The sequence below is a fragment of the Podarcis raffonei genome, chromosome 3 (assembly GCF_027172205.1).
Source record: "Podarcis raffonei isolate rPodRaf1 chromosome 3, rPodRaf1.pri, whole genome shotgun sequence".
NCBI classification, from domain to species: Eukaryota; Metazoa; Chordata; class Lepidosauria; order Squamata; family Lacertidae; genus Podarcis; species Podarcis raffonei.
Genome location: NC_070604.1, coordinates 87,687,836 through 87,704,507, shown reverse-complemented (window position 1 = coordinate 87,704,507; position 16,672 = coordinate 87,687,836). Strand labels below are relative to the sequence as shown.

General features: G+C 38.6%; 1 protein-coding gene across 3 annotated transcripts in view; it reads left to right on the top strand.

Annotated features, from left to right (window-relative positions):
• The window catches only part of BTBD9 (BTB domain containing 9), a 160,966-nt gene that overhangs the window by 66,522 nt on the left and 77,772 nt on the right, over nucleotides 1-16,672 (top strand). For all 3 annotated transcript variants that reach the window (XM_053382924.1, XM_053382923.1, XM_053382925.1), the window contains exon 7: nucleotides 11,965-12,074. In XM_053382924.1, coding sequence (XP_053238899.1) covers nucleotides 11,965-12,074 — 110 coding nt within the window. The remainder of the gene's footprint in view (nucleotides 1-11,964; nucleotides 12,075-16,672) is intronic.

Below are 16,672 nucleotides of genomic sequence, written 5' to 3'. Positions count from 1 at the left end.
CGACAGAGGACGAGATGGTTGGACAGTGTTCTCAAAGCTACCAACATGAGTTTGACCAAACTGCGGGAGGCAGTGGAAGACGGAAGACAGGAGTGCCTGGTGTGCTCTGGTCCATGGGGTCACTAAACGACTAAACAACAACAAATACTTTCCCCCTAACATACTTATTTTCCTCATTCATAAACATCTGTTGGAAACAGTCAGGGTTTGGAGCAGGGGTAGGCAACCTAAGGCCCAGTAGCCGGATGCGGCCCAATCGCCTCCTAAATCCATCCCACAGACGGTCCAGGAATCAGCATGTTTTTACATGATTAGAATCATAGAATCATAGAATCATAGAGTTGGAAGAGACCACAAGGGCTTTTATTTAAAATGCATCTCTGGGTTATTTGTGGGGCCTGCCTGGTGTTTTTACATGAGTAGAATAAGTAGAATGTGTGCTTTTATTTAAAATGCATCTCTGGGTTATTTGTGGGGCATAGGAATTCGTTCATTTTTTTATAAAAAAAAATAGTCCGGCTAACCACATGGTCTGAGGGACGTTGGACTGGCCCACTGCTGAAAAAGGTTGCAGACCCCTGGTTTGGAGCATGGTGTCACCAGTATGGGTATTACACCCAACTCTATTTCACCCTTCTCTATCAGTTGTTATTTAATGAAATTTGTATACCCCTTCATCCGAAAGTCTCAGATCTTAGAATAGCCCATTACTTGCTTTGCTTCTCTTAGATTTCAGTCCCAGCTTGTTGTGATTCTTCTACTACACTAAAGGTTAGAATTACAGTATATTTGTGCTATGCAGTATTGCATGAAAAGGGGTCTCTTCTTGTATTATGTTTGTGCCCATATTGATTTAAATCCAAATAGATTATTTTATTTTGGGGGGTATCTCATGGCATTCTGTAAACTTATATCCAGTTTCTATCCACTGCTAAACACATATCTCCTCATGTTATGCTTTCTAAGAATCCCCTTCCAAATATATCTGAAATCAAGTTACGATGCAGTCAGCTGCTTCTGATGAATCATAAAGTTTGATAGTTTAAAATTACTGTGCGGCTTGTCAATTCATGAGTAATAAGACATGAAGGGTTGAGGGAATCAGTGAAAAGTAGCCTCAAGTGATTTTAAACAGAAAGCATCCTGATTTTTAGTCTTAATAGTAAATTTAGCAGCTTCAGTAATTGTTCAGTTTTGTGAGCTGCTAATATTTGCATGGCACAGATATCCATTGCAGTAAAACAAAGACTGTAGCTTTCCTGAAAGGGGCATATCTGCTTTCTGTAATAGTTTTTTCCAACCCTTTTATAGTAACCCTCCTTCTTTTCCCACTCCTATTTTGCTATGTAAGTGTTGATTCAGCTGTGTAGGCGGTAAAGATCATGCATTTGACAGATCTGTCAAGAATTAGCATCTTAGGTTGTGCTGAATGACACGATTTCCTTTTCTATTGAAAGACAAATGCAGAATTGCCTTTTAATGCCTGCTCGTCTGTACAAACTGAAGAGTGTTTCTGTGGCAGAAACAGCTTTGTAAGCTAAGGACAGTAATTATCAGAATGGGAATAGTTCTGAATAGTCTGAGGCATGTCAGCTCTGTAGTAATAGCAGCTTTAAAAGTTCAAACGGAAGAAGAAGAAGCTTGGAAACAGTTCGACCCTCCCCCCGTCCCCTTCAGATTTATTATCTGTGGCATTAGCCATTTTGTCAAATTACACTTGCTTTTAGTGAGCTAGATAACAAGATAAAATGGTAAGTTGGTGCAGCAGAGTATACACATACCTGTTTCCCTTCTTGTCTTTTAAGCATGGCAGTTTTAGTACATTTGTACTGATCCATTATCATTCACAGTGTCACAGACACATATTATGGAAACTCCAATCCTGTCTTTTCCAGATTGGTAGCTATGTTAACTTGTTGCTGCAAAAGCAACAGAGAGTCTTGTCCCACCTTTAATATTTACAAATGCATAATAGAATATGTTTTCGTGGACTAGAGTCTACTTTGTTAGATACATGTACAATCCTTAGTTTGCATCTCTCACACGCATTCATAAACATGGGTGTCAAGGGAGAAAATGTAGAAGTTGGATGGATGCATTTAAGCCCAAATTAAATTGTCACAACTACTTTTTGTATTTCATTGCCATTTAGCTCCAACTTTCAACACACACACCTTTTATGTACATGTGTATCTGATGTTCACAAAAGGTTAAGCTGTAATAAATTGTTTCATCTTTAAGGTGCCACAAGATTGTCCTGTTCAGAAGAAACCCCCTGCTTTGAGTTGTGATATTATGTGGCCTTCATAATGTGGATAACTGAATCTGTGGTACACAGTGTAATGGTAGTTGTTCACATCAAATAAGTCAGCTACACAAACAGAAATAATAGACGTTAAAAAGCCTTTCAGTTTATTAGGAAAATGAAAGGTAGCTGTAGTTGTCTATAGAAATAAGTTGCTATAGCTACAGGAAATGTTGTGAAAGGAAAATCGCTTCTGAAGTCTCTGTGGCTTCTCATGGGAATAGAATGTGATTTGCCCAGCAGATTTTATTTCTCTCTCCTCAAGCCCCCTCACCTCCCCATTTCCTTGTGGATATGAGAACTAGACTACACAAACAACAGATCAGATAGTAAAACTGTTCACCCTGCTGGGAGAAAGGGATTGCCAGAGAGAAGGGCTGTAGTCTAGCTTTCTCTTGGACAGGTTTGCTTCCTTTATGCTATGGGATTCAAAGAAAACATTCAAACATGTGATCTCACAATTTGAAGTGATGAATTCTAGGAATAATTTTCAGTTATGGGAGAAGAAATCTGCTAATCTCAAAGGTTCCACAATATTCTTTCCTGTTATTGCACTGGTGTGCTGCTTGTGTACAGCAGATCAGTATACTCTGGCACCTTTGTCTCTCACAAAGAATGATAAATACTACCCACATTTTCTTCAATTCAGGCTTTAGTTTAAAGCTAAATATATTTAGTGCCCTTGATGCAAAAGTAAACAGCAACCATAGATATCACTGAAAAGCATAGGGATGGGAGAATTCAAGTGGAATGATCTCAGAGAAGCATACAAGTTTGAGGGGTGCTCCTGTGGTTAATAGGTCAGAAAATGTTATGTCTGTACTTAACCAAATCATTGTGTTAAATCCTGAATTGACAAGAACCTTTTGTTCAAACAAAAATTGTGATTAATTTGGTAATCCTGTGGATTTATAATAGGCTTGATGAGATTATACTTTCCCCATTTGCAGAGGATAGCATAATCATGCCTTTTAGTCCTGCCTTGGACATGAGCAAAAGTACAGCCTTGACGTTACGTTTGAATGGGATGTACATGTGAAATCTGATGTGAGTATGCCCAAATCTCATGAATGACTTCTCTGTGTGATACAGATTGTCTGCAAACCTATGCATGATGGGTTTTATGTTTATAACAGTCTCTTCAAAAGTTTCCCCCACACATGAATTGTAGGACAGGTGAGCCTAGTATGTAGGTGAGAAGGTGCTCTATGTGGGGCAACCTTGGAAGGCGACTCTGAAACTACCACTAATCTTGAATGCAGCTTCCAGACTAAATGGCCTCAGCCCTGTATATCTGAAGGAGTGTCTCCACCTCCATCATTCATCTTGGATACTGAGATCCAGCTCTGAGGGCCTTCCGGTAGTTCCCTCATTGCAAGAAGTGAGGTTACAGGGAACTAGGCAAAGGGGCCTTCCCAGTATTGTCTGGGCCGCTCTGTGGAATTCACTCCTATCAGAAAGGAAATAAACATCTATCTGACTTTTAGAAGACATCTGAAGGCAGCCCTGTATAGGGAAGTTTTTAATGTTTTATGTTTTATTGTGGTTTTATAATTTGTTGGAAGCTGCCCGGCATGGCTGGGGCAACTCAGTCAGTTGGCCGGCATATAAATTGTTGTTGTTGTTGTTGTTGTTGTTGTTGTTGTTATCTCATTACTTATATGGTAAAAAATATTCTAAAACTGTAGTTATATGTCAGGAGCTTTGGAGAGTAGAAATTTCAGTTCACATGCAGTAATTGCATTTTCTGTCAACGTGTCATAAATTATATTTCAAGGATAAACTTTTTTATTTGCTGGGAAAGACTACATTTTTTTTATTTGCAGGAAACTTTATTCTTGCATAGGGATTCAGACCAGAGAAACCCAGATCTAGTTATTGTGCCTTAAGCTCAACCTGCATGCTCCCACACTATATTAAAAAGGCAATAAAGTACCCAAGGGGAGCTTATCATTTCAGAAACTGTAACAGGCAATTAGGATACATCATTGAATTGAAGGCAGAGCTCTGCATTCTACCAGGTAACACAGAAAATTTGGTGGAAGCTTAAGTATCATCTTCCTGCAACCATCATGAATTCCCTGGAAATCGCCATCATTTATGCTGTTCTTTAAAATTGCAGTAGAAAAAAGTTTTTCAGTGTAGCTGGTTGATCTGAAGCCTTTGAGTCTGATGGTTAAATAGAACTGCATATTGCTTGAATTTATCATTCAGACATAGCTAGTTTGTCCATTACGAAAATGTTCCATACACTCAGAATCCATTTGATTTCACTTGGAAGAAGATTAGGTTTTTATTGTCAGGCATTGACTTTTGTTTTTTGTTTTTGTTTTCCAGTTGGGCTGAGTGAAAAAACAGACTTTAATTTATAGTCTTGAGTTGAAAATGCAATTCATAAAGCCAGGGTTCTGGAGTAAATTGTTAAGGTTGCAGATCTAATTATTTATAGAATTTATAGAATAAATTCCTACCACATGGACAAATACATGATTAAGGCTGAAAGCTGTGCTCACCCTGAGAGAGAAAATAAGGGAAGCAAACTGCAGAGAGCTTTTGTTGTAGGAAACGGATGGGTTCTTAGAGTACAATTAGTTCTTTGTTGTGACAGTTGTACAAGTTGTTCAGTGGTAAAATAAGTTGTTGTAGAAATAGTGTTTAAATAATCTTAACTGCTGTGAAGATTAACAGAGCAATATATCTATCTGTTAGCTGGTTAGAGAGCTTTATTACAGCTGATCACTAGTGTGAAATACTCTTGAGCTGTTATCATATAATTGTGACTGTACATTTTTCCTTGTTGAACCAGCAAACCACCCAGGGTGTTGAATGTTGCTCATTATGAATGAAATCCAATATCATAGAAGCATCATTACTTCTGCTTCTGCCCCCTGCAGCTCACTGCAGACCCCAAAAATCTACTCTAAATGGTTGGGGGACTCTCTAGTGTAGAAGTGGGAAATTGCATGGAGGAGGAGAGGTCCCACCCCATTTACCCACTGGAGATGCTGACTTCATCACAGCCTCTTCAGTATTGGTGGTGCACACTTTGGGCCCAGAAACAGATCAGAAGCCTCTGTAACAGTTGAGATGCATACTCCACAAAAAATAGCCTGATTCTAAACATGCCAATGTGTTCTGCTCCAATTTAAATTTCCTGATAGTCTTCAGAGGCAGCCCCACATAAACATCTCCCGGTTATCCTGTCTAGAAGGGGGTAACTGTGCCCAGATCCACTCTCCCCTTGTAGGTGGTGCTCTCAGGGGAATAGTCATGCGAATAAACAGTCTGGCTGTGTTTTAAAGTTTGTGGGCTAGGCCTGTAGTTTTTAGGGTCTGTGGGAAACATTCAACTAAGTTTTACTCAGAGTGCACCCATTGAAATTAATGAACATAACTTAAGTTACAGTCTTTAATTGAAGTGGGTCAACTCTGAGTAAAATTTAGTTGAATACCATTCTTTGAGTATTGTCTTTATCTTCATTTACGTTTTTCAGTTTTTCTCATGACTGTGTATGTGTATAATTAATGACTACAACTGATGACCTCTAGCTACAACAGTTTCTATCACTCTTTGCTGTTGGCCATGCTGGTTAGAATTGTTTGCAGTTGTTGCCCAACAACTTCTGGAGGTTGTCAGTTTGAAGACTTGTGTATCAATTAAAAATATTTATTTAGGTATCCTGATTAATTCTAATTCAGCTGTCATAACTCCGTAGGGTTGTGGGTTTGAGCCCACATTGGCCAAAAGATTCCTCTATTGCAGGAGTTGGATTAGATGACCCTTGCAGTCCCTTTCAACTCTATAATTCTCTCAAAGTAGGGAACCCATATCCATTAGTGTTTGTGGACACATAAATTTGCTGCAGCCTGTGGACAGGAAAACAATGCGGTACAGATTCATATTCATCCCTGTGCAAAAAAGAGGGACAGGAAAATGGTGAAATTATACGCTATTCACTCTCATACTGGGCCAAACCGTTGTGCAAGCAAACTTCTAGTGATAGCACTCTTGACATGAAACCTAGCTCTGTAAAAACACAGATTTATAGAAAAGAAATCTGTTTGGCAGCTGCCTTATTACTCTTCAAGTAAACAGCAAATGTGATAATTAATTTTGTGTTGCAGATAAGTAAGCATAGCTATTTTGACTCCATGTCTGCAGGTTATGAGATGACAATGCTGAGACAAATGTGTTGATTAAGTAGAGCGTAGCAGCCATGCTGAAGTAACACTGCTGAACCTCTAGGTTTAATACTTAGTAAATCCTGAATTCTTATGAATGCTTATGTGCAAGCAATTTTTATGAGAAATAAGCCTTGTATGTCCTATGGAGAGGTGTAGCAGGGAATCCTTGTCAGTTCCATTAGTACATGATTTGGCTTATACTGAAAAATATATAACAAAGTTTTCCAAATAGAAGACTTCCAGGGATACTGAGAAATGTACTGTTGAACAAATCTGTGCAAAACATTTGTTCTGCTTTGAGTTTTCCTTAGCTTTGACTTAGGAACTGAATAAAGCATACAAGCAGCAATGGATAAAATCTGAAATAATCCACATTGGAAATATTCCTTGTTCCCTGTTCCATGGCAGACTCTTGACCTGATGAGTTAAGGATTGCTCCTAGCAAGCCTAACAAAGCAGGTTAAGCAGTTCTCCTTCCACTTCTCCTGAACTTGTTGAGGGATTAAAAACTAGGTAATAATATGTATACATATCACTTCAAACCCTTTAACCTAAAAATGAATACAAGCCCCATACACAATCTTGAAGTGTATGCATGCTTTAGTTGGAAGTAAATCCCACTTTGTTCAACAAACTTACTCCCTAGCATGTTTGTTTTGGATTAGAGCATTAGAGTAGGACTTCTAATGGTTCCCTAAGTATGGGATAGAGTTTGAATATATATGAGATAATGAATAATTTGCTGATGGACGACAATGAAGCAAATTAAATGTATTTTGCAAGAAAACGGCATGTATTAATCATCCTAATCTTCCTTCATTTGAAAAGCAAAGTAAATGTTCACTTGTTACCATTACCATTCCTTCATAACTCTGAAACACATGTATGAAAACAAACCCAATTGCTGCAGCACTGTTGAAGGAAAATGCCTGAAACTGGAAATTGTAGATAGGTTGCTTTAGTACTCTTGCCAAAACTTTGATTCTCATCAGAGGTGGACAATCTGTTGTGTATCTGCCATCTTCAGCCCTGTTTAAGGTTTAATTATCTTCCATCTGCTTGAGTTGCGCTGGAGGACCTTGGAGATACTGAAAAATAACCACACTCTCTTTCTAGCAGTACCCCCTGAGAGTTTGGATAAAGACGGTTGTCTTCTGTGCCCTTATCAGTTTGGACGATCGGGCTGACTTTGCATTTTAAAAATGACTTTTAAAGGGAAACATTGGTAGGGGGCAGGGAGAGGCACACATCTAAAATTTTGGCCTTCCATTCAGATATGATTTTTATGAAGTGTGACATGAGCTGTCATTGGCCCTGTGCCATGACCTGGAACAGAAGGCTTTAAACCAATTAGGTCTTCTTACACTGTTTCCTATAACCATACAATTGCTATTAAGCTACTTTATTATTTGTTGTCTGACAGTAATCCTTGTAGACAGTAATTTATCAAGTGCTGCCTCTTGGGGCAATGCTGCAGGGTAGAGGAATGTTTCTCTGGGTTCCTTAATTTCTCAAGTCCACATCTTTTAGATCTCACTTAATGGAGCCATACTTCTGAATTACACAACTGTGTCATGATTATCTAATTAAAATATTTCTATAGCCAGAGGACGGAACTTATTTATCTTTCCTTTGGTCATCACCTAGCTACTTGAGGTGTTTTATAAATGACAATATAACAGAGTATAATTACAGGTATTTCTTATTGTACTATCTACCATCAGCCTCATCTCCTACTTCAGTCTCTGTGTGTATGTGTGTGTACCTTCTATTTCACAAGTCATTTTAATATGTAAACAAGGAACTCATTATTCTGTCGTATATTACTTGAAACAATTAGAAGTTGGATAGTACTAAGACAGAGGCACATAGATATTGATATAAATATAGAGTGCACTAATAGTATACAAAATAGGGTTGATAAACCTTTTAAAACTCAAGGGCCACATTCCTTCATGTCCAATCCACTGAGGGTTGCATATTAGTGGTGAGCAGGCCTACCTGTGCACACTCTCACTCACACACTCTGCCCTTTTCTCCTTCTCCCACTGTGTCCTCTCTGCAGTTCCTTTTATACATTTGAGAAGACCATTTCTCATTGTAGGGAGAAGAATATGAGCAGGAGCCAAGCAGAAATCACTCCCTGTGTAGACTGCCAGCTTGCTCTGATACCCAAAGACACCAGAAGTAAAACATTAGGACATTCAGAAAGGGTCCAAATGGTCCCAGCTGTACCCTGCTGCAGCCAAAATACAGGTGGGGACTAGAACACCACTAGGAAAGATACCTAATGGCCTCACTTTGTTCAGCAGTTTGGTTCTTCTTTTTGGTGGCAGTGATGCTGCCATCAGTAAAATGGGTCTGGGGGCTAATGTGCCATTCTGAAATGCTTGATAGGTTGGATAAGGCCTGCAGGCTGGTGGATCCCTGCAGTGGTGGACCTTGGGGTCTCAGCAACACCAAAATCCCTCCCCCCCCCCATTTCATGCTCCATTCTAAATAATAGTTGTGGTATCCCCTACTGTGCCCCGAGGCTCCGCACCCAATGGAACTGAACTGGTTGTGCTCTCCTAAATACGCCTCTGTTGCCTGTCCCTGATCACTGTTGCAAGACCCCATTTTCTCTGTTGGAGTGCCATTGCATGTCATATCCCGAGTTTCAGTTATTTGATATAAAAAAGATACTTTCAGACAACTTGTGAAAGCAAACCCTCTATATAAAGCTGGCTGTAGATTTTGGAGGGCCTAAGGGCAAGACATTCTCTGCCAGACCTCCCTCCTACAGTGAGTCTGCTCCTAACTGCAGCAGGTCTAGGGGGTTCTTGTCAGTGGGTCCCCAGTGGGATGCACAACCAAAGCTACAAGTTAGACAGCTAGAGGGACTTGCGTGCTTTTCCACTCTTCTTGCCTCGTATGCTAGCATAAAAATATTTTTTCATAGGTAAGTATTCCATAATATAATTTCTCTGCTGCAGCTTGAGGTGGTACAGACAAGACACAGATCTAGCTCTTCATTTATGGTTTGTAAGACCTGTGCCTGTTCGATTCCTAAAAGAGAAGTGACATTGGATCACAATTTATTTAATAATAATTATAATAATTTATTTATACCCTGCCCATCTGGCTGGGTTTCCCCAGCCAGTCTGAGCGGCTTCCAACAAAATATTAAAATACAAAGACAAAGCAGTGTATTTAAGCCATTTGGGTGCCATTGAAATACAGGAGAGTAAACTGGTTTGGATTTGGCTGAAAGTAACCTAATGATAGCCATGTGCATTGCAGAGTTTGAATGTTCTGTCAGGCATGGATCTTGTATTCCACCTTGAGTACTTTCCCTTTGGAATGGCAGCCTAGAAAATTTACTGTAAGAATAATTTATTAATTTGATTTTTTTTAATTTGGACTTTGCTTCTTCAAAGTTTTCCCAAAGCTCTTGCTGTATTCCTTTGCATCCAAACTGTATATAAAAATGCAATTTTTGCCATAATGTGTTTAGTCTTTGGAGCAAAAAAGGAATAATTTCATTGGGAGTTGAAACCGTGCCACAGAAACAAATGATTCAAGCTTCCTCAAAGACAATTAAAACAAAACTGATAAATTAGAGATTCACTGCTTGGAGACCATGGTATATGAATTGTTTAAATAAATGCATGAAATAAACTTGGTGGTAAGCAGAGTTTATGTTTTTTTTAAAACCCGAGTAGTGATGACTAAAAGAAAAGGAGCAAAACAAAACCACAGCCAGCTTCACAATGGACACAGGAAGGCCCCAGTGAAAATATAAAGCTGGTGAATTTTGAAAATATATTTTTTCCATTCCAGTTGCAGAACTTGCTAATTGATGAGAGTAAACTTTTATAAAATAGAGTAGCTTATCTCAAGCTATCTCTACCTACCACTCACCTTTAAAATGTTATGGAGTGTAGAAAATGTCCCCAAATACCCAGTAGATAAAAGTGTGGCTGAAAACCTCCTAAATTTCCATCAGAAGATTTCATTTTTAGTTAAGCTAAGGTTTTAAACATTGCTAGCATGATAAACAGCACTGAAGTTAAAAGTTATATCATCTTTAATGGAGGATTATGTGGAAGAGCTGAAAAATTGCTCTTAACATGTCACATTTGATGAATAGAAACTTGTTAATTTAATAATGCTTCTTCTTTCACTTTGGATGACAGGATATTCTATTCAAATGATTTTTGTTAGTTATCTTTTCGAGCTCAGCAGAGGTGGCATGTTGTACTCCACTTGGGATTTTCCAGAACTTTTATTAGTAGCTTCAGCTGTTCATTAACCTCTGAACTCTTGCTCTCCCTTTAGAGAATGAGGGGAACAGATTGATTCAAGGTTAATGCTTGTTTATAGAAGGTGATGTCTCAGAGGTAATACAAAGGGTGAATAGGCCACTGTTAGCAAGAAGTGTTCCATCTGACTTTGCCGAAGTATTAAGAATTGCAAGCTGTGCAGCCAGGAGTGAAGTTCACAGGTATCTTTGTTAAACAAAAAATGCTCAAATAACTTTAAGTAAGAGTTTAACAGCAAGGGCTGAGATCCAAAGGATCATGTGTGTATTTTCCAACATATTCCAGCCTGCACTTTTTCTGAACACTATAAAATCCACTCCTGAAGTTTGGGAGCCCCCCCCACCACCACCAAAGCAAGATACAATGTGACACAAATATTTCTAGTTGAGGTTGGGTGGGGTGGCAGCAATCACTCCCTCTGTGAACAAAAGAGTTTTCTACTCATAGATGGAACTGGATGCAAACCATAGAAGCCATTGTGTGTTTCAAGTGATAATGTGGAATGTGAATAAGGGCATGACAAAAGACAGAGGTTCATTTTTGCAGGTGAGGAGGATTGATTTATTGAGTTTGTCTTTGATGTATAAAACCTTTCATTATGATGAAAACCTACTGAATAATATGTCTTCAGTGAAAAATGGAAGCCTGGGTTTTGTAGGGGTTTTTGTAGTTTTGAAGTGTGGATGTATAATGGACAAGTTAATGGTGTTGAATTAAATAGCCTTCAGTTTTTGTTTGCTTGGAAATCAAATGCAATCATGTTGTGTGTTTTTTTAAAGAATAAGCCTGCTACATTTATTGAGGTTGCATGGGAAAAAAGGCTCCAGCTACTGCTCCCCCTAACCATTCATTTACATCTCTGCTAATACCACTTTAGTGCAGGTACTAGATATAATGTGTGTCAAGTCATTGTGCTTGCTACTGTCAGGTGGCTCTGGGGTGAGTATTAGACTGCTTTCCACTTGGTGGGATATTTTCTACCCCAAATCTATTTTTTCAGCAAACCTCTGGGGATTGAGAATTGCATTGGGCCCTAAATAAGGTGCCTTCACCCAGAGGAGATAATTAAAACTGATCCTTAACATAGTTACTTCTAGCATAAATGTTATTCCAAGGCGTGACGTAGACTTTCCACATTTTCTTAACGTCTGCATTATTTCTTCCCTTGTAGGTACATCAGAATAGTTGGAACACACAACACAGTGAACAAAGTTTTCCATATTGTGGCTTTTGAATGCATGTTCACCAACAAAACCTTCACTCTTGAGAAAGGCCTGATAGGTAAGTGGTATGACAGAGCAAACAATGCAAATGTTAGCCATGAAAACAGAATATAAATTTATGCCAACTCTTCAACTCATCATAGTGTGTTAATAGCATTGCTGTGTGTCTAGTGGGGTGGAGTGTTCAATTATATGCCGCCATTTAATTGCAGTTCCCATTATGAAAAAAAGATCCTATAATCATTGTAATGTTGGTGTGTAAAAATGTAGGTGACTCCATAGTCTAAATGTCTAATGCCTTCAGTGTGCAGGACTTTCCCAGTGTCTGCCTTCACATTTCCTATATCTGTATGATATTATGACACAGCATAGCCTCATTCAGGTGTTTGCTTTCTTTGTAAAAGAAATACATAAGTGGGGAGGGAAGTATGGATGATCACAGTAGCTCCATGTACCCCCCCCCCCCCATTTTGATTTAAACAAGGTCTTGGATAGCTCAGTTGGTTAGAGCATGGTTCATGATAAGGCCAAGGTTGCAGGTTTGATCCCCGTATGTGACAGCTGCAGATTCCTGCAGTGCAAGGGGTTGGACTTGATGACCCTCAGGATCCCTTCCAACTCTACGATTCTGTGATTCTAAGGTAGCAGAAATCCAAATAGGCCTAGCACCAGTTATTGGCCTTATGCCAATAACTATATTGTGCTAGGTAGTAATTGCCAAAAGGGCATATGTGGACTTCCTAGGCTGCTTTGTGACATCAGTGTGGAAGATTAGAATTTGTGGTGCTTTGCTGGCTCAGTAATCATTGCTCTTCATCATAAATAATTATTTGCTGATGTAACAGATCATCAATTCAGACTCTCAGATAAATCAGGTTCTTAATCATAATTTCTTTTCAAGGTTGTCCAGTGCTGTTAAAGACCCTTAGTTTCTAATAGCAGCCCTGGACTGGCTTTCTGTGTTTGCTGACTTGAATGAGAGCAACCACGTTCAGTGCACAATAACTGTTTCCTTTATAGGTGCAAAATCCTGATATTGCAAAACCTCTGCAGCTTAAGGTTGTAAAGTCTTAAATGTTTCTTTTATAGCAAACATTAAATGGTGAGATACCCTTTCAAAAGCAGTGTTGGATTTTGTTAAGAATAACAATATATTAAAAGTGTGCAATTATCTGTGGGGAAAACCGAGCATTTAAATGCCATGTAGCCATGTCTAAAATATATTTGAATTCTGCCCTGATGATTATCAGAGCAACTTCCTTTTTTATTGACTAATAAATAGTGTATAAAAATGTGACTTGGTTTTAAGTACCTTACTTCAAGGTATTCTTCAAGCATTCTGTGAGCTTTAGCTTCTTGAAACTTCACCTTCTTTATTAACACAGGAAAATATCAAATATTTGTTTGACCACCATTGATTGAGGTAGATGGGACCTCAGGTTTGTGTTCAGCTGTGTTCTATAGGAGTTGGAGATACTGAACATGTCACTATTCCAAATATAAAAGCCTGCTTAGATCAGACCAGTGGTTCATCTAGTTCAGCATTCTGTTCTTAAAATGGCCAACCAGATGATGGTGATGATTAATTAAAATTCTATACCACCCTTCATCCAAAGATCACAGGGTGGTTTACAATGTAAAACACCAAAATCCATAACATAATAACAAAGAAATCCTGTATACCTGAAGGAACGTCTCCACCACCATGATTTAGCTTGGAGACTAATGTCCAGCTCCGAGGGCCTTCTGGTAGTTTCCTCACTGCTAAAAGTGAAGTTACGGGGAACCAGGCATTGTTTTTACTTGTTAGTATTGTTAATTATGTTATCCCTGGTGATCTGGCGTGGCCTCAGAAATAGCTTTCTGGTGCATTCTTAGTTGGATCCATCTTCCCTCCACAAGAAAACAGCATGTGTTTCATTAGTGACAAACTTCCTCCAATCCCAGGCTTTTTCACCTAGGGTATATGTATCGCTGTGAGAATGTGATTTCAGGGAATAAAGAGAATTTTAGCCTATTGTGGCAGAATTCTAACCCTTGAAGATGGAGGGAAGACAACAACTCTGAAGGCAGCTGCTGCTTAGTACAGTGGTACCTCGGGTTAAGTACTTAATTCGTTCCGGAGGTCCGTTCTTAACCTGAAACTGTTCTTAACCTGAAGCACCACTTTAGCTAATGGGGCCTCCTGCTGCTGCCGCGCCACCAGAGCAAGATTTCTGTTCTCGTCCTGAAGCAAAGTTCTTAACCCGAGGTATTATTTCTGGGTTAGTGGAGTTTGTAACCTGAAGTGTATGTAACCTGAGGTACCACTGTATTTAGAAATAGTAAGGGAACTGTATGCAGCTTCCAGTAGTCAAAATAACTCCACATGGCTTAGACCCTTTGCTTACCCACCAGCTTGTGACAAAATGACATTGGAACAGAAGTTTAAAATTCTTTGCATGTGTGCACACATATGGTAGAACAAAGCCAGTTAATAAAAACAGTTAATATATGCAGATTATATTACAAATTCCCCGAAGCAGAACTTAAAGAAATAACAAAAGAATATGCTAATTTATTTTTTGTTTAAACCATTAGGATATATCAAAGAAAGTAGAAATTTTAAAAGTAATTGGGTTACAGTAAATAGGGGCAAGATGGGGAGAGGCGAAGAAATAAACAGAATGGTAGTATTTTACAACTGTATAGTAAAATGTACAAGCAGCCTATGTTGCATCTTGTCTTGTGAGTGACTTTGGTAAACCTGGGCTTGTTTATACATATATACAAGTTGAGCAGAAGAGAGCAGACACATCCAGAAGACGGCACAGGGTTTTAAGGCAGTAACAGTTCGCAACAGCATTCCCCCAACCCAACTGCGTTCTCTCAGGTCAACTGCAGAAGTACAGTTGATCTCTATTGTAGACTGTGCTCAAAATTGTTAAGCTTATTTTGTTTAGCCCCTACTTAACCTTTTGTGGGGCATCACAAATGACATCGGTAAGCACCTCTGAATACCAATGCAGCCAAAGTCCAAGAGAGAGATGGTCATTTTGTATCTCCAAAAAGTATGCTTATAAAATTAGCACCTTTCCTATTAAGAAACCAAATAAATATTGGTTTAATATTGGTTTGCTCATCAGCAATGCTTAGCCTTTTTAGAATGTCAATTGTTTAAATTTCACTTTGAAAGCCACCTATGATAGAGAATGAATCTGTTATTCAGCTAATTCTTCAAACAAACCAGGTCAATGAAAGACTTCACAGGCTACATTATTTAGTCTCTCTTTTTTAGTCATTTTCAGTTGGATCAAGTATCTGTACATATATATGGGGATCATTTGTCAGATGTATTATATTACCTTGCTATAGCATCTACATAATGGTCATTCCTGTATACTGAAGATTAGAAGCTGTGCAAACAAGTAATAAAAATGAAGGATTGATAATAGCAATTTTATGTTGCTGCGCCTTACATGCAGTGTTATCAAGACAAGTCATTACCTGCCATTTTCTGACATTTACCAAATATTACAGTGACACGCCACTATAAGCCTTGTCCAAGAATTGCTGTTCAGCATTTAACTCATTATTCAAAGGTGAGCAGGCAAACATATATGGTTCATCTAAGACAAACCCTTTGCATAAATCCTAACATTTGGCAGAAGAAAATTTGTATACTTAGGTTGAAACCAGACATTATGGGTTATATGTGACTACTGCTGTAAACAGCACCCCTAAATTGTGGTTAGTTCACACAAACTATTGTAAACCATAGTTAATGATATACTGTGATTACACCTTTCTAGTCTGTTCTTCTCTTCCTTGCTAGCATGTGGAATAAACAAAGCACAATCTCTGGCATAGTATTTAATCTGAACCAGGGATTATGGTTTGTTTCACTCCCAAGAAACTATAGCCTGTAACCACAATTTGTTGCCTTATAAATCGTGATTGTTGGAGCAAAACAAGCCAATATCCCTGGTTCAGTCATAACATTATGTCAAAGATTGCAGTTTCTTTCCTCCATATGCTAGCAAGGAGAAAACAAAGAGCCTAGAAAAACAAGGTTCACAGTAAACCATTAGGTATAGTTTACCATGATGTCTAAGTTGGGCCCTTGAGACAATACCATTGATATGTCAGTGTTTGTAAAAAGCAAAAAAAAAAAAAAGAAGGAAAGGGTTCTGACCTCCCTTTGCTCTTCAGCCTGGTCCTCGGACCCTTGTCTGCATAAAAGAGTCCACGAGAATATCCTTGCAGAGTTTGATTCTTAAAAGTCTTTGTGCAAAACACGACTGAATAACTGTACACACCAGCACTAACCAACCAACCCAAACACCAGCCTCAGCAACAAACTAACATTTCTCACTTATATATACAACTTAGTGCAGACCGCTGAGTCATGCTGACCCAGCTTTATTCGCATTAAAGAAACAGCGGCCATTTTAGCTGTGACATGATACTGGAAACAGTATTTTTAAACTACAGTATGCAGAAGTCCTCTCAATAGTGTCTTCAGAGCAGATAAATGTGACCTCATTGTAGTAATGAGCCAAATTAGACTATTTTGGGTTATGGTGACATACGCATTCAAGTCTTATTTTTAATATTAAATTAAGTGATATTATTGAATAAATAGCGTATGAAATGCTCTGCAATGTAGTTTTAGAG